The sequence below is a fragment of the Doryrhamphus excisus genome, chromosome 1 (assembly GCF_030265055.1).
Source record: "Doryrhamphus excisus isolate RoL2022-K1 chromosome 1, RoL_Dexc_1.0, whole genome shotgun sequence".
Lineage (NCBI taxonomy): Eukaryota > Metazoa > Chordata > Actinopteri > Syngnathiformes > Syngnathidae > Doryrhamphus > Doryrhamphus excisus.
In genome coordinates, this window is record NC_080466.1 from 32,923,190 (window position 1) to 32,940,314 (window position 17,125).

Genomic DNA, 17,125 nt, shown 5'->3' on the forward strand with positions numbered 1-17,125 from the left:
AAGTTAGGATAAGCGGCATAGAAAATTAATGGATGGGTTTTGTCAAAATCTTTTGTCAAATTTTGCCTTGGTTTTCGTAGACTGTCTTGGCAGTAATACAGTAGTACCTTACAATTCCTGGTAAATGTACAATGAAAATAAAGGATTTGGGACAGCTCTATGTTGTCCAAATTCACGCACTCAGGAGCACCACGTACACAGTAGACATATGGTAATGGTAATGGTAATGTTCATGGTATTGTTCACTTCCTGCTTTCCATAATACAGTTTAAGGTTGTTTTTTTTATAATGCACCTGGTACCAAAGTAGGAGGTGATATGAGCATCCAATGCCATAATGGGTACCATAGTAAGTGTCAATATAGTGATATATATAGCACATCATGACTGGTTCAAGACTCTTCATCCTTGTATTTAGCAAACATCAACTGCTTGTATTGTTTCTTGAATTGGCTCATCGTTGTGCATTGTTTGATTTCCTTACTCAATCCATTCCATAGTTTGATTCCACATACTGAAATGCTATGGCTAGCATAACGTAGTCCTAGCATAGAAGTGTTTCAAATGTACTTCTTCCCTGAGATCATATTTCTCCTCTCTTGTAGAGAAGTATTGGATGACATTTTTAGCTAATTGCTTATTTTCAGCCTTATGCATTATTTTAGCTGTTTGAAGATGAACTATATCAGCAAGTTGAAGTATTTGTGATTTTACAAATAAGGAGTTAGTATTATGAATTATCCTTACTGACCTTTTTTGCAGTACATTTAGCGAGTGAAGATTGCTTTTATAGTTATTAGCCCATATTTTCACACAATAAGTAAGATATGGTAGAACCAGAGAGCAATAAAGAGTGTGGAGTGATAAAGATGGTGGAGTGATGTGGATCTCAATATTTACCTTCTTCTTCGTCATCCGCTGTCTTCTTTAATGGTGAATTGCAGCCACATCGCCATCATTTAGCCCAGCCTTTGAAATGGCAACTGCCAACCTTTATTTACCAGATTATTGTAGTTTCCTTCGCTTAACTCAATCAACTTTTACTGTCAATGTCACAAACAAAGATGGTTCTCTGCTCCCAACTAAAACTTTTGAACACATACATGAAAATATGTGAAATACACCCACATCAAGTTGCATACATCCAGTAGTACGATGTATATAGCGTATAATCTCCTTGGCTTTTAAAGATTGTGTCAAAGATGGTCAGATGTTCCATCAGCGTGTCAGTGTGATGTTGCTGATTCGTCCACGGTCACGGATCAACGTTGATTATCCTGGCGGTCCCTCTGTGCTGGAATGGGCTCATGGCTCGGAACCCTAAGCAGACCTTGATGGACACACTGTGTGATTTGTAGCGACAAGCGGAACCGACGTTGGTAATGAGGTCACCTTGGACTCTTTGGTTTGGTCCTGGTTTTGTACACCACACATACTATCCTGGGTGATATAACTTCCTTATTTGGGCCAACAGAGGGCACTGTGGTGGAAAAAAAACGTCATTTTTTAATACTGTACACATATTTATTTTAGGTTTCACATGCACTCGTGATTTTGCTGTGAAGTCTCATTTCCTCAGTGTGTGTCCACATGACTTCATCCAATAATTTTCCTGCCGACTCTCCTTGTCCTTTAATTAAAAACCTGAAATCTAATTTGAGGAATTTATTTACACCAAGCGACAGAGCCTCCTTGTTGCCAAGGAAACCCCATAGTAAGCTGCTGTATGACAATATTCTGCCTAAAGTATTCTGCCTAGCAGCAAGTAACGTCACACACTTGTGGTGTCAATCGGCTAGCCGGACGTGCAGAACTGCAGTAGTTGTGTATAAAAGTGTAATTTCTGTATCTTCAGGGTGAAAGTAGTGGAACTTTGACACGTTGTGTTTGGAGCTTCAGGCATTCCTGCATGCGACGCGCTGGGACTCAGTAACATGTTGACAGTGTGAAGTCCTTGTTTCAAGATGGACACTATCACGGCAGCAGTGAGGCGGCTTCATCTTATCACCTTCTCCTCCCGGCTGGCGAGTAATTAAGAGCCGCAGGACAAGATGTCGTGTTGTGGGCGGATAGCGTCTTGATGCGCAAGGATCGTCTTATCGTGGATTTAGCCGGTGGGCTGCCGTGGCTCCAGGCTGTGTCGATGCTGCGTTTGCTAGCTGACACCGTGGTGGTGAGAAGCAAACTCTCAGGCGGGGGACGTGATTGGTTAAAAGTGTCCAAACTCTCTTCTCACTTTGTGACTTTACCCGCTGCGTGTGTCTTTATTCAGAAGGTCAGTTAAATGTGTGACCGCCTGCCTGCCTGCCTGAAATACTTGGATAAACTGTGACCTTTGGGTTACAGTTAATGGAAAATGAAAGTTGTATTTCTGCTGTTTTATTGCGTGTTGCTGCAGCACAAACCTTTAAATCTTCTATCATAACATCTATTCTGACATTCTTCCCGCTAAAACACTTTCTGTGTTTCACCAATGTGATGAAGAGCCTCAATGAACAAGGTGACAACTCCATGTTCAAGGTGCTTTACTCCCCCTCCTCCACTGGTGATGGAGGATAAATAGACTGTACACCCCCCCCCCCCCCCCCCCACGTTAGCTGCATGGCCTTGACTGCATAGAAACTAGAATATTTACTCTACAAAGGTGAAAAAGCAAGTTTTTGCGCAACAAAAAGCCTTTAAAATGTTTTTTAGGGCTCAAGCACTGACTAGTGCGAAAGCCCTATTGTAATCGTATCGTTTCTACTTCTTATTCTTCTCCCAAAAGAAGAGCCATTTTGAGGGGCTTAACATGCCCGAAAACTCACCAAATGTTGCAGGTGCATCAGGTCTGGTAAAAAAATTGATATTTATGGGTTTCAAATATAATGTTCCAAAATTGACTCACTAGTGCCAACTTGAAATAAAAAAAAAATTAGCCCCCGCCACCAGTTTCACCGATCCTCAACGAAACTTGGTGGAGACGTCTATCAAGACAGGACGCACCAAAAAGTCTCAAAAACCCATATTGCAAAACGAACAGGAAGTCGGCCATTTTGGATGCCGGAGGCAATTTTCGGGTCAAAGGTACGGGTCGTATCTTGACGAACTCTTCCTATGGGGTTTAACCAAATGAGTCCGTTGTAGCATCAACGGACACTAGACGGATGGCCGACGTTAAATTGCGAAGGATTTTGGGCTGCTCCATACGATGTGGGAGTGGCACGCCATCAAACTTTGAGGTTTGGATTCTGGTGGCGCCTTGCACGCTGACCGAAACTGTAGACGTGAATAAGTTGGCTCCACGTGGTCAGATCTTCATCATACTTGGTACATGTGATCATGACCCCACCCTGAAGGCCCCCTTTGGTCACTTCCTGATTTTGTTGCAGCGCCACCTATTGGCAACAAGATAAAGTTTGTGTTCTAAATTATCCCATTTCTGACAGGAGATTCATCAGATGGACATGAAAGTTACAAGGTCACTGACTGACAGGCTGCTGAAGCCTGTTGATGGACTATGACATGGCAAAAGTGCACATGGTGGGCGTGGCATGGCGGCGAATGGTCAGGCCTCGCCATTGACCATCAAAGGGTCATAATTTGCCTGTAGAAGGTCGCATGTGGTTGAAAACTTATAAAGGAGGTCAGAATCCGGGCCTGAGCGCCCTGGTGGGGCTTCCATATGAAACCAATTCAAATTGACTCACTAGCGCCACCTAGAAGTTTTCAAATAATTATCCCCACCACCCGTTGCACAGCTCGTCATGATTTTCGGTGGAGACGTCACTCATGATAGGACACACAAAAACGTCTCAAGAACATATTGCCAAATGAACAGGAAGTCGGCCATTTTGGATGGCGGGGGTGAAAGTGGGAGTCGTATCACGCCGAACTCCTCCTAGGGGGTTTGACCAAATGACCCAATGTCACATCTACGGACACTAGATGGATGGGCGATGTTAAATTGCGAAGGATTTTGGGCTGCTCCTTAGGATGTGGGCGTGGCACGCCACCAAACTTTGGTGTTTGGATTCTGGCGTTGCCTTGAAGCAATGGACATCAAGGTATCACAGTATAACTGGACATCACAGTATAACTGACAGACTGATGAAGTCAATTGATGGACCATGACGTGTGTAAAGCACATGTGGTGGGCGTGGCAAGGCGGCGAATGGTCAGGCTTCGCCATTGACCATCAAAGGGTCATAATTTGCCTGCAGAATGTCACAGACTGCTGAAAACGTAAACGGGAGGTCAGAATCCAGGCCTGAGTGCGTTGGTGGGGCTCACCTAAATCTAAATTGACTCACTAGCGCCACCTAAAAGTTTCAAATTAATTATCTCTCGCCACCCGTTACACGGATTGCCATGATTATTGGTGGAGACGTCTATCATGACAGCACGCACCTAACGCTCCAGAACCCATGGTCAAAAACCAGCACCACCAACTGGTGAAAATGTATATCTGCTGTAACTTTCTTCCATATAGTCTGATCTGGCCAAAATTTTTAATGGTGGGTTGGTTCAACCTCCAGTCTGTGACTGTGTGTGTACATATACTCTATAGCGCCACCAACTGGTGGAAATGTATATCTGCCGTAACTTCCTTCCACATGATCGGATCGGCCTGAATTTTTTTCTGGTGGTTTGGGGCACCCTCTGGCCCGTTACCATGTGTGCGCATAGACTCTTTAGCACCACACACTGGTGGAAATGTATATTTGCCACAAGTACCTTCTGCACAGTCCCATCATCACTAATTTTTATGCCGGTTTGGGGTGTCAGACGGGAAGTGACCGCATACCCCCCTTGGCACCGGTGTCGCCCCCTCCTGGTAGAAAATTATAAGTGTCATAACTTCCTTACGACTTATCCGATCGCCCTGGTTAAGACATGTCCGCATGCCCGTCCGCTCGCCCACGTACACCGACTTGCGCGTACCCCCGAGCGCCGCCAGGGTGCGAGAGCCTGCTCATCACTGCTTGCAGTTTTAGTTTTAATTGTCGCTGTGCTTTACGTATATGTAATTATTTTTTAAAAAAAAATTTTTTTGACCAAAAATGCAAATGCTGAATTGCGAATGTGGGGGAACCCACCTTACACATTACGTGGATAAAAGCAGACTGATGCTCATTTCTTAACAGCATGAAGTTTGGACCGTGAAGATGCTTTTATGCTTGTTGCTCCTTGCTACACATTTCCTTGTTTCAGGTTTCAGTTTCCTTTTTCAGTCCCTGCACGCACTAAGATGTGCACCTCCAGAAAAATCCCCAAGCTAAGGCTGTGATTGGTTGGCTTGTCGTTCATTACTTCCTGTGTGTATATGACATGTTCAAAGAGCAGTCAGCCCACCTCCATGAACGCATTCTTTGACGATTTTGGATCACACATACATTAGCTCCAGCTGCAATAACACTCCTTCGGGGAGCTATCGAGCTAAATAGTCGAGAGTTGCAGTTGCTCACAATGTTGACGTTGAAGAGCTATAACGTCGGGGGTGTCCGATTTGTGGCCTGTGACAAATTTTAAAATAAAATATATTCATCACTTTTTATACGGTAGTCCATAGGAGAGTCGTGAGGGGTGATCTTAGGTCGTGATAAGGACGGAAAGAGTTAAAAGGAGACGAGAGCAGAAGTGAAGTGTCTTCCTCAAAGGTCAGTGCCTCTGAGGGGAATATTGTTTTATGAGAATTCTGTGGGAAAGAACATTTTACAGACTTCCACACTTTATTGTGTCAGTGAAAATATCACGATGAGTGTGTGCACGCATGTGGGTGTGTGTATGCTAATGAAAGCTTGTCTTTGGAATGCGGCTTCCTGTCTGAGTGCGGCGGCGGGCCATTAATTGTATTGTGTGTGTTTGTGTGTGAGAGTGTCCCCGGTGTCACATCAGCGTAATGAATAGTTGATGTAAACTAACAGAGTGCTTTCATAGCAGCCAGGATGAAGTGGCGATGAATTTGAGGGCGTAAATGTCGTCAATTAAACAGCCAACAGGATGTAAACAAACACATGATGAGGTCACAGGTCGAGCAAACATGGCCGAGGCGGGGGAGGACGAGGTGTTGTGCGTCATCAACAACAAATTCAATACAGCCCATAAACAAACACAAACTGGTGATCAGTGGTTCCCAAAGTGTTTACAGTCACGTACCCCTTCAGACCTGAACCCATGTACCCCCCCGCACACTTAAAATAACATGAACCTTTTTATCTTATTAACTGGAAGTATTTCTCATAATTAATTGGGTCATTAATTTTACAGTAATTCCAGGTCAAAAGTGTGTAATTTTGTTTCACATGAGCACTGATAATTCATCATCCTACCTACAATATATCTTACTCCAGTCTGATGAATGGCATCCTTCCGTATGATTGGGTTCAATTTGAGCTTCACTTTTTTTTTATTTCTTTCTTTATGTAATGGTAATGGTAATGGTTTTATTTCATTTGAACATGCATCAGATTCCAATTGAGTGCATCCCATAATCAGTTCCCAGTTCCACATGTTCAAAAGGAGTAGGAAAAAGCAAAGCTTATTAAATCCTACCCCTCCATCTGGTACTTTTACAATCAATAACATTTGTTCACTTCCTGCTTTCCATAATACAGTTTAAGGTTTTTTTTTTGTTTTTTTTTTAATAATGTACCTCGTACTGAAGTACAAGGTGAAATGATATGTCTGCTTACTCATTTAATACCAAAGGGAAAGTTTAACAATAATGATAAAAGCATTATCCGAAGTACACAAAAAGTACATACAACCGACAATAACGATCAAGTCTAATTTTCATTGGAATCTTCACTCATCTGTGTCATGTGGGGAATGGATTAAAAATCTTAATGAATGAATAATCACAGCAAAATGAACAACTTCATGCTCTGTCTGCTTTCTGCTCCATTCTTCCACCGTGAGGCGTTCAGGTGCACTCGTAATTGAGTGTTGGGCGCAAATTATAATTTTCTTTATTCGCGTACTTCCAATGACAATTGGTGTACCTCTTGGTGTACACGTACCCCACTTTTGGGACCTAGGCTGTAGATTATTTATTTTGTTAGCAAAAAAAGCATTAAAAAATCATTGTAACCTTAACCTGCTTGACCTAAGTTCTATAACAGGGTTCAAAAAGCTTTGTTCATGTATAAAAATGGAGCGGTTCATGCAGCTTTCAGATCAGCGTTGCGTGTTAATTCTGCACAATCGGAGGTGGAGCTCCACTCCAGCATGACGCAAGAAACCCTTCCTGCCTATTATTAACAAAGAACGACACTCAAAGGGAACTATTATGCTCATTTTTTGGTCCTATTGAGTTGTGGACTCCAATAGAGCAGCTACACACAATAACCAGCACAGAAAGCTTTCTAGAGCTTCTAGAATCAGTTATGCCCACTCTGCTCTGGTTGGTCCGGTGTTGTGTCGATAGCTACCAAACCAAAATTTATAGGCGTTGGTAAATGGTGAAGGTGTTGATAATAAACGGCAATTTGTCTTTTTAAAATGTCTGCGTTTGTCCCCCAAAGAAAGCTGGGATAGGCTCCAGCATACCCTAGTAAGGATAAGCATGATGGGTGGATGGATGTATATATGTGTGTGTAGATATATGTATATGTATATATATGTAGTATGTATGTATATATGTGTATAGGCGGAGAAGTGGTTAGCAGGCAGGCTACACAGCTAGGAGACCCCAGTTCAATTCCACCCTCGGCCATCTCTGTGTGGAGTTTGCATGTTCTCCCCGTGCATGCGTGGGTTTTCTCCGGGTACTCCGGTTTCCTCCCACATTCCAAAAACATGCTAGGTTAATTGGCCACTCCAAATTGTCCATAGGTATGAATGTGAGTGTGAATGGTTGTTTGTCTATATGTGCCCTGTGATTGGCTGGCCACCAGTCCAGGGTGGACCCCGCCTCTCGCCCCAAGACAGCTGGGATAGGCTCCAGCATACGCCCACCCTTGTGAGGATAAGCGGTAGAAAATGAATGAAACAATGAACGAATATATGTGTGTTGGAAGACACGCAAGAGTGTGTTTTACATCGGTGGGGGGGGTCTGTGCCGTGGGACCACGCCACTGTCATGGTGTTTATTTGAATTTTGGCTATGAAGTTTGCGAGTGGACTGGCCTCGTTCGGGAATTGAGCGTTGACTATGAGCGTGCAAGGAGGAGGTGGCAAAGCTGCCAGTGATTTATTGTCATTTGCACGTCGGCTGCGGTGATCAACTAATGTGATTACATCCCGTGCTGTCGCCGTGGCGACGGTGCGGCGCTGCACCCCCCCTCCCGCCTTGGCGTTTGAGGGATGGCCGTTGTTTTCTTCTCATTATACGGCTCCTGAGATGTGGCCGTGAGGCTGCAGGGGTTCGGGGGCGGCCCGGGCGCTTAATGGTAGAAATAATGACCCAGTGGTGCTGCCAGGGCTTCATTCTGTCGGCCCGGGCCTTTCCCTTTTGTCAACGGTGAAAAACGAGGCGTTTCTTGCTGTGTTTTCCCCTCTTGGCGCCTCCGATACATTGAGTTAACATAAAGCACAACTCGGGACAGCGGCCGCCCGCGTGACAAATGAAGCGCCTCTGTGTGTTTTGGAGGGAAAATAAAGAAATAGATTAGGTTTTCCTTGCTTCCTTCGGGCCCGTTTTTCCATTTTCAAAGAGCGACAAGTAAAGATGGAATATTCTGGAAACAGGCGTGAAAAAAGGGTAATCTGATTATAGACAATTTCCTTTCATCAGAGTGGATGCCTGGCCGCCATTTTGTCATATTACACCTTATTTTCTCTGGCACAAATGTCAGCGTGTCCATCAGGACGCCAAACAGCATTGTCTGCTTTTTTAGAGGAACAATCTTGATTGGCTTTTGGGAAATAAAGCTCGGAGAGATGGGAATGTGACTTGGCCTTCACGCTCCAAGGAGAGGAAGGTACATGACAGTCCAGGTTGGTCCGCCTTGTTAGACAGTTAGAGGCGAGTTCTAGTTCTAGAATGAAGAAGCTGGTTCATGTGGGGCTAAGTGTGGCTTTAGTCTCAGCAATTACTGAAGTGTTTGTATGCCAACATGTTGGGTGTGATCGTTTTGGGTCCGGGGACATCTGGGCATCTGAGGGCCCTCAGCAGGACAGGTTATGGGGTCTCAAGATCACTGCAGGGACACAGGAAATGGCCACGTCTGTTTATCATCCTTGCAAGCTAACTAGCTAACTAACTAGCCCAAGACTAAATAAGAAGCCAAAAGCTTACCACTGGGCGGCACGGCGGTCGAGTGGTTAGCGCGCAGACCTCACAGCTAGGAGACAAGGGTTCAATTCCACCCTCAATGGCCATCTCTGTGTGGAGTTTGAATGTTCTCCCCGTGCATGCGTGGGTTTTCTCCGGGTCCTCCGGTTTCCTCCCACATTCCAAAAACATGCTAGGTGAATTGGCCACTCCAAATCATGAAGTTAGTTTTGCGTTTTCACCTGGCTTTGCAGCTGCCAAACAAATGTGTAACCAATAACACAATGTAAGTACATTTTTGACATGTTGACATGAGTATCATAATCTAATAAGTCGTAAAAATGCCATCATTTGATAGCTTTTAGCATCAAACATACTGTATAGTATGACAAAATATGACAAAATACACTAATGCAGTATAACATGAAGGCCTGCACGGCGGATGAGTGGTTAGCGCATTCCAAAAACATGCTAGGTTAATTGGCTACTCCAAATTGTCCATAGGTATGAATGTGAGTGTGAATGGTTGTTTGTCTATATGTGCCCTGTGATTGGCTGGCCACCAGTCCAGGGTGTACCCTGCCTCTCGCCCCAAGACTGCTGGGATAGGCTCCAGCACCCCCCGCGACCCTTGTGAGGATAAGCGGTAGAAAATGAATGAAGGAATGAATGAAGCTTACCCCTTCCATAAGGAATAGGACAAAATCTTCTCTCTTATCATGTCGGACATGCAATGGCTGACTACATGCAGCGTTAAGGTAATCTAATCTAAAGTCATATGTCAATAATGTAACATTACTGATGCCTAGTGGCCAGAATACTACAGATGACTTGAGTGTTCCAGTGCTTACAGCGATTCGTTCTGCTGTTTTTCCTGACATTTAGACATGACTTGAGCTGCCTCGCTTAGTTTCCCTCTAGGCTGATGAAAGAAAGAGGATGACTGCGTGTGAAAAGGTGTCGGAATCAGCCATGTTTAGTCAAACATGCTACGCTTTTAGCTCATTTGTGTCCACAGTTGTTTGTTGAGTCTAATTTATCTGCTATGAAAGACAGGCTTGTCTCCATGCCGTGATGTTGTGTTTGCTGTGATGCAGACTTCACGTTGAGTTTGTGACACTAAATGCTGCTCAGCACGTTAACGACTTTTTTTTTTCCTGTGTGCAGTTGAGCAGAAAGCGTCACTGGAGAAGGAAGCCAAGCTCAGCATCCTGGAGGCGGGAGTCGCAGACGTAAGTAAAGTTGTCTCTGACGTTGACAGGAGAAAAAAAAGTACAATTGGTGGTGTCGTTACATGACCAAGATGTGTTGGGCACCAACTAATTAGAAGTAGAGATAATTACAGTACTTTCTTAGGGGCTACCCACACAACACATTTTCAGGCCAAAATGGCAGAGTATTGTTTCAGCCTTTCATTGCCTTTCAAACGCAAGTAGACGCCGTTGAGGCCGCCGAAGCACTGTTTTACACAAATGATCAAGCTGTTACGTGACCACAAACCAACATAATATCGGAATATTTTGACGGACATGACTCACCGCAGTTGACATTCTCCTGATATTTTGTTCACCAAAATGAATCGTAGAAGTAATTCCACTTCGTTTAGTCTAGATGAGCTTTGGAAACCGGAAGACAACGGACGGATGCAACTATTTACTAATCTAACACAGTGTGGATTCAAGTTTTTGTCAATATTGGTGGAGAAAATGTCACCCCTGATGGGCATTATCATCTCACTAGCTCTCACTTTGTTGTTATGCAATTTGGAGCAGCCGGATCGGAGCAGGAGGGGATAGAAAAGAAGAAAAATGAAAACAGAAGGGGGACTGCATGGACAAGAGGGGGACAAAAAGAGACAAAAACAACAGCAACAGAATTGCTTGTTTCTTAGTCACTTGACACTTTGCACCGACTTGTTGCTCGGCAGAATGGAGCACAATTTAGTGGTCTTACTCAATACAAAAAGCATAGAATCACCAGGCGCGATTCTGCACAATGATACCTGGGCAAATGGGCTTGACGTTCGGCCTTGCAGAAACCAAGGCTGAGTACCAAAACTGGGACAAAATGTCATTGAATTGTCGTGGAAAACTGAATAGCATGAAAGTAGCTTGTATGTAAGCAGTATATTCCCCCAAAATGTGAAATAAGTAAGAAACCTCAGTGCACCATCACCTCCAGAGCTTCATTGCTATTCTCCAGCCCCTCTGCTGTGAATAGACTGGACTGGCCTATTGATCCAGGAGTTAGTCTGCACCAAAGATGCCACCTGTCAAAGTTAAGGCGGATAGCTTGTAGAGGTGGGGGGAGGGGCCAGGCTCAGGTGCGAAGAGTGATTGATAGCGGCTTGAGAACGGCTAGCAGTTATTTGGGATGGAAACACCTGCTGGGGGAAGGAGAAGTGTAAAGTGTGTCCAACATGCCTCATCACTGCTGAAGGTTGGACTTTTCTACCATGGACACTTGACAACGATTACATCCATTGGTGTCCATCAATTAATCAGTCCTTCATCGTCCCTCAGGTCTTCATCTTAGTAGTACATGCAGGTGTATGTACCATGGATATTACATCACGGTTATCTGCTCCGCCCGCTATTAAGTCCTCTTATATAACTATCTCATCCAATTAATGATCTCAATCGTATAGGACACACCTCGTTTACATTTCATTTTACATTTACTATTTTGTTTACCATTTATTTTGTTATTTCCGAGATAAAAGTGGCTGAATCTCATTTATTTTGATAAGAACTGAAAATCAGTTGATAACCGCGGAGGTTAGCTAATGTAGTCAAGATATTGAATGATATTGTTTTACACCAAAATTACATCTGTTTATACAATATATTTAGTCATTTTTGTTTTAAAATAATATTTATGTTTTGAAAATATTCTTCTTTATCCGTCAAGAAATAAACAAGAATTATCTTGAGGCATCAGGTGATGGAATATGTTATGAAAAACAGGATACATTTTCACTTAAAACACCAAAGTTCCCTTCATTCAGTATCTGAAGGATGCTTTTTGGCTTGTCTCTTATACTCAGCAGCCGGGTCAACCTTGACCACGTTCTATCAGTAGTCAGCAAGCAGAGATGGATTCCACTTTCCCTGACATCGTTTCTCCATAGCTGCAATGTCCTGGTGGAATCGTTCCTTGTGCTCATCACTTAGTACTTCTCTACAGTTGAATGGAAAGAATATCGAGATGGGAATGCAAAAAGTGTATCTCAGTGACATATTGCAGCCAAGGGCTTCAGGAGATTGGCCACCAGCTGCTTATAATTATCTGTCTTCTAGTTTCCAAGGAACTCAAAAGTGCAAAAGTCAATTTTTGCTACCGCTCATGAAATTTCTGGAAATGCATGCATTTTGTCTACTTTCAAGAGAGAAAGTTCTGAAAATACAAAACATCTTGCGTCAAAACTCAACCCAAAATACCTGCAGTGCTCCGGTCCCTACTCTTTTCTCTCATTGAGCCATCTGCCAAATACGGACATGTAAATACAAATTTCTGCCCAATATTTGTTCCCACCTGTGGCCCCATCAACTGCCAAGCCCCCTAGACATGCAATAATATTCACCTTTATGCTTGTATCTACCAAGATAGTAGACATAATCAGAGCAAATAAGCCATTTAGGGCATAAATAAAACCTGTGCTTGTGTGTGTTGCTATAAATGTGTTCCAGATGTCTTAAGGACAGGACGAAAACTAGTTAAAAAAATATGCCACAGTCACAGATATGTACTCTGTTTCCTCCGGTCAGGAATGTTTCATATGCTAGGCAGCCTGCAGGTCGGGTCCAACGTGGAATATCGCAGATATCAGAGTGTTGAACTGCTTAATTGTTCACCATCCTAGATGTTTCCAACCTAACTCTGAGCTCTCAGAAGCTCTTGTATGGAACATGGGATGAGAGGACAGTCGTAATGCCTGCAGCTCACGATCATCATCATCATCATCATCATGATGTCACACTGTGCAGCATCGTCGGCTAAAGGTTCTTCCTGGCCGTGAGGCCCACTGCCCACGTGCACAGATGCTGCTTCTGTGGACTGGTTCTTCCCGGGTGGCCTCACTGAGGTCTGTTGGCACCCAAGGGCTCCAAGCGTGAGCACCCGCTCCCTTCCTGTCGGAAACGCCGTCATGGCTGCTTTGTGACAACAGCTGCTTGTCCGACTCTTTGGCTGCCGTGCATGTAACATGTATGATTGTACACAATCAGGTGCACCTGGGTCTTATCATGACTGTTTAGCAGGCAGCCAATTGAAATGCAGTCGTGTGCAGACCTCCACCAAGGCCAAACCATCCTCATTATGAGCATCATTATCAACATCCCGTGTTGGTCTAATTTATGCCGTTTATATACATGTTTTATTCATGAGACAACACGGCTCGATATCAGAATAATGGCAGAAAATAAAATGTCATGTTTTTCCGCCCTGCCAGAGTGCATACTTTAGTAGTTTAGTGGTCCTGCTAGCTAACAAATGAACCGATATTAAACAACCTTCTTTGCGGAAGTCAATCAATATACTGTAAATCAGTGCAAATTTAGAATGAATTATTATTCAAATTCAACACATTCAAGTTAAAGATGTATTTTCAGTGTTTCCCTGCCATGTATTGGTGGTGATGGGAGTTGATGTAATGACATCATCATATCATTTGCATAATGACATATTTGCATGTAACTGTTAATGGACGCTCCGGGAGTCAAAAAGTGAGTAAAAAACATGATAAGCACAACAAATATGTTTAAGGAACACACTTTTTTTGAATTTTCTTTTCTGCACGTTCCAAATATAGCTTTTATGTGGGAGCTAACAATGTCTGGAAGGGGACACGCCTACGTATTTCGCCTGCATGTTTCAATTGTCTATTGACATAACTGACGTGTACAGAAACCGAGCTAAACTTTATACTCGTTGAAATAGGTGCGTCCCATGACATGCATTGTTAGCTCCTTCGTTTATATTGTTTATTTTTCTATATTGTGTATTTTGTACTGCTTAACTGACTCTGTACTCTTGCTGCTGTGCAATACAAATTTCCCCACTGAGGGACGAATAAAGGCATATCTTAATCTTAATCTTCATGCTAACCGTTTTCCCTCTTCAGAATGCACAGCAAAAAAAAGAAAGGGGTGTGCTCATGTTTTATAAAACCTGCAGTTTTCCTTTAAACAATACAAATACACCTTCTTCAATTGCTTATTTTGTCCTTTTTGTAATGTCACAAACAAGATGGAGCTGCCTGTGGGTGCTTTCAGTTGGGGGAGGCACCCGCAGCAGCACCCCCCTGCTCGTTGAAAAGAGTCACATGTGCTTTCATTTTAGGAGTTAGAAACCCCACAATGTTTACGTTTGTTGCTGTTTCCTTGATAGTGTTTTTCATCATGTATTAAAATTTGGCACTTTGCTGGGCCTCTAGTCTTTGAAAGCACCGCAGTGCTGCCACAGATGAATACATCCGCCAAACAAACGTCCATGTACTTGAACACACTCATCTATGCCTTTCCATCTAAACCAGTTCAATCCCAGACGACATCGCACCATTTTGAGATTGGTCATTATTTGCTTTTAGGAAATAGTATCTGGAAGGGTCTGATTACTCGCAAGACAAAGCCACAGTGTAGCTCAGTAGGCAACACTGATTCCTCCTGCTACATCTTCTTATTGTCTGGCAGACCAGGTGTGCATGAGTTGTGTTACGCAAAGTTACACAGAGAGTACCATTCTAATATGTCTATGAGTGAGGGTGAATAAGTAGTGCCAAATCTATTTGTGATGGTACAAAGCCGCCAAGAATAAATGTATGGGAAACATACATTTATTGCTTATGTCATGTTTATTCATCTAAGAATGTAGACAGCTACAGTATCATCCATATGGTCTCCAGTATTAGTGAAATGTTAAAGTGGACCTATTAAGTACATTTTGGGCCCTTTCTATTGAGTTGTGGACTCCCATAGAGCAGCTAAACACGATAAGCAGCACAGAAAAATTTCTAGATCTTCCTGATTCTGCACCTATTCCAGCTGTATTTGCTTGGATTTTTAAAACGGTCTGTTTTAAACTTGGTCATACTCCCAAGCGCTCCCAAGGACTTCCAGACTACTACCGAACCCTACTTTCTAATTTTGTTGGTGGTAATGATGTGTTGGTAATAAATGAATAAACCCTTTGGAGAGCAACTTGAAATTTGGTTAGCAGCTACTGCTACTGCTCTTGGGCATGGAGAATCGATGGGAACTGGGTCTGACATTCCCATTCTCCCAAAATCATTCATTTTATTAACTTTCAATGCCTACATTCGGTGACTGGCCAGCAGCATAACACCAAACAAGAGACGCGGCAAGAAGCGTTCATCCAGATTAAACACCTAAACGATTCACCGTTTGAGTGCTCCGTTTATGGCGCGCTTTTCACCCTGTTTTTGATGGGCTGCGCCGTACTTCTTCCAAATAAGGCCAATTGAAATATCCTGCTAACATGATGCTGTGCACGTTTCCTGATGTTAACACTAGCTTTAGCCAGCAGGTTGGCTAGACCACGTGTGTTTACCATGGTCAAGTTGGATGTTCTTTCATCTCCGTCGCTGTTAATTTCACGTTGACAATTGGATATATGTGAGTTCCCACTCACATACTAGGGACCATCAATAAATTATTATTCTAGCCCTACCTTTAAAAAGAATCGAAATCGACAATGTTTAGGAACCAGAATCAAAACAAGGAATCGGAATCATTCAAATTCAAACAATGCCCAACTACTTGCGTTTTAAAAATCTCTGGTAGATCACTGAAATTTGCAACTCCAGACATTGGTGAGCTTGTAATTTGTACCCCTGCTCCCTGTGTGCACACTCTATAATGCTACACAGACAACCACTTACGTACACAAAATGAACACAGTTATGACACATGATAGATTGTTACATAGAGCTTGCGCTTCTGACTCATGAATATGACCAAGTAACGTTGGAAAGCCATCAGTCTTCAGCAACAGCTTGGCGGATAGTCCGGTTTCGCCCATGTGATAGTCCGGGCATGCCCATAAAACAGAGCTAACTGTGACAACACAATTGAAGCAAAGAATCCAACATTCTAACTACATTTATAGGTCAGAAAGGGGAAAGCATCATAGGTCCCCTTTAACAAAGAATTAAACCGGCTGCCGAATTGTGTTAAAAGTTCAAGTAACATATTTATCAATTGTGTGTAGCATTCCACAAGGCTCAATACTAAATAGATGGGATCTTTGCTTACATTACTACATTTGTCACTTTTCATTAGATTTTATTTTGAACGTGATTATGCAAGCATAGCCATCCATTGCAAGTGTAACTCAGTTTGAAGAGAAGCTTAAGTGTAAATGTCGTCCTCTCGTTAGCATGATGTGTGATACAAACACACAAAAAGGCACACGGCCACATGGAGAATGCGTTTTTAAAACAATTTTAATATTGTGGAAGCGTCCTTCCCGCTCATCCGTGACGACCTTGAGTTGCGTGCATGACAACAAACAAGAGAAACCCGGCTCACTTCTTTTTCAAACGAAAAGGACACAAAGGCGACGTTTTGTTTGCTCCATGCGGCGGTGTCACTTCACTAAGTGTCAATCATGTGTCGGATGAACAGAATGTTGTGTTTTTGTTTGAAAGGAATTCTCTTCTTTTGAAATATTCCACTGGAGGAATACTTTTTATTTTACCGCAAACACTCGAGCATATAGAGGTATTGTTGAGCTTTTGAAGAGCTCGGTAGATGTTCTGTAGCTCATAATGACTGGCCTCATCATTATAGTATATACTTTATAGTACACAAGGTCCTGGCTCTCTTCTTATGACGGCGTTGTAAGTCCAGTTTTAGTGTCTTTTGCAAATTCTAGTTAAATGAACACTTCAGTCCCTCACACTCGACCCAGA

At 43.0% G+C, this 17,125-nt stretch overlaps 1 protein-coding gene across 1 annotated transcript in view; it reads left to right on the forward strand.

The window, feature by feature from the left end:
• LOC131120573 (receptor-type tyrosine-protein phosphatase N2-like) overlaps nucleotides 1-17,125 on the forward strand; it is a 98,255-nt gene that overhangs the window by 29,435 nt on the left and 51,695 nt on the right. The window contains exon 12 of the mRNA XM_058065242.1: nucleotides 10,363-10,427. Within this exon, the coding sequence (XP_057921225.1) occupies nucleotides 10,363-10,427 (65 nt within the window). The remainder of the gene's footprint in view (nucleotides 1-10,362; nucleotides 10,428-17,125) is intronic.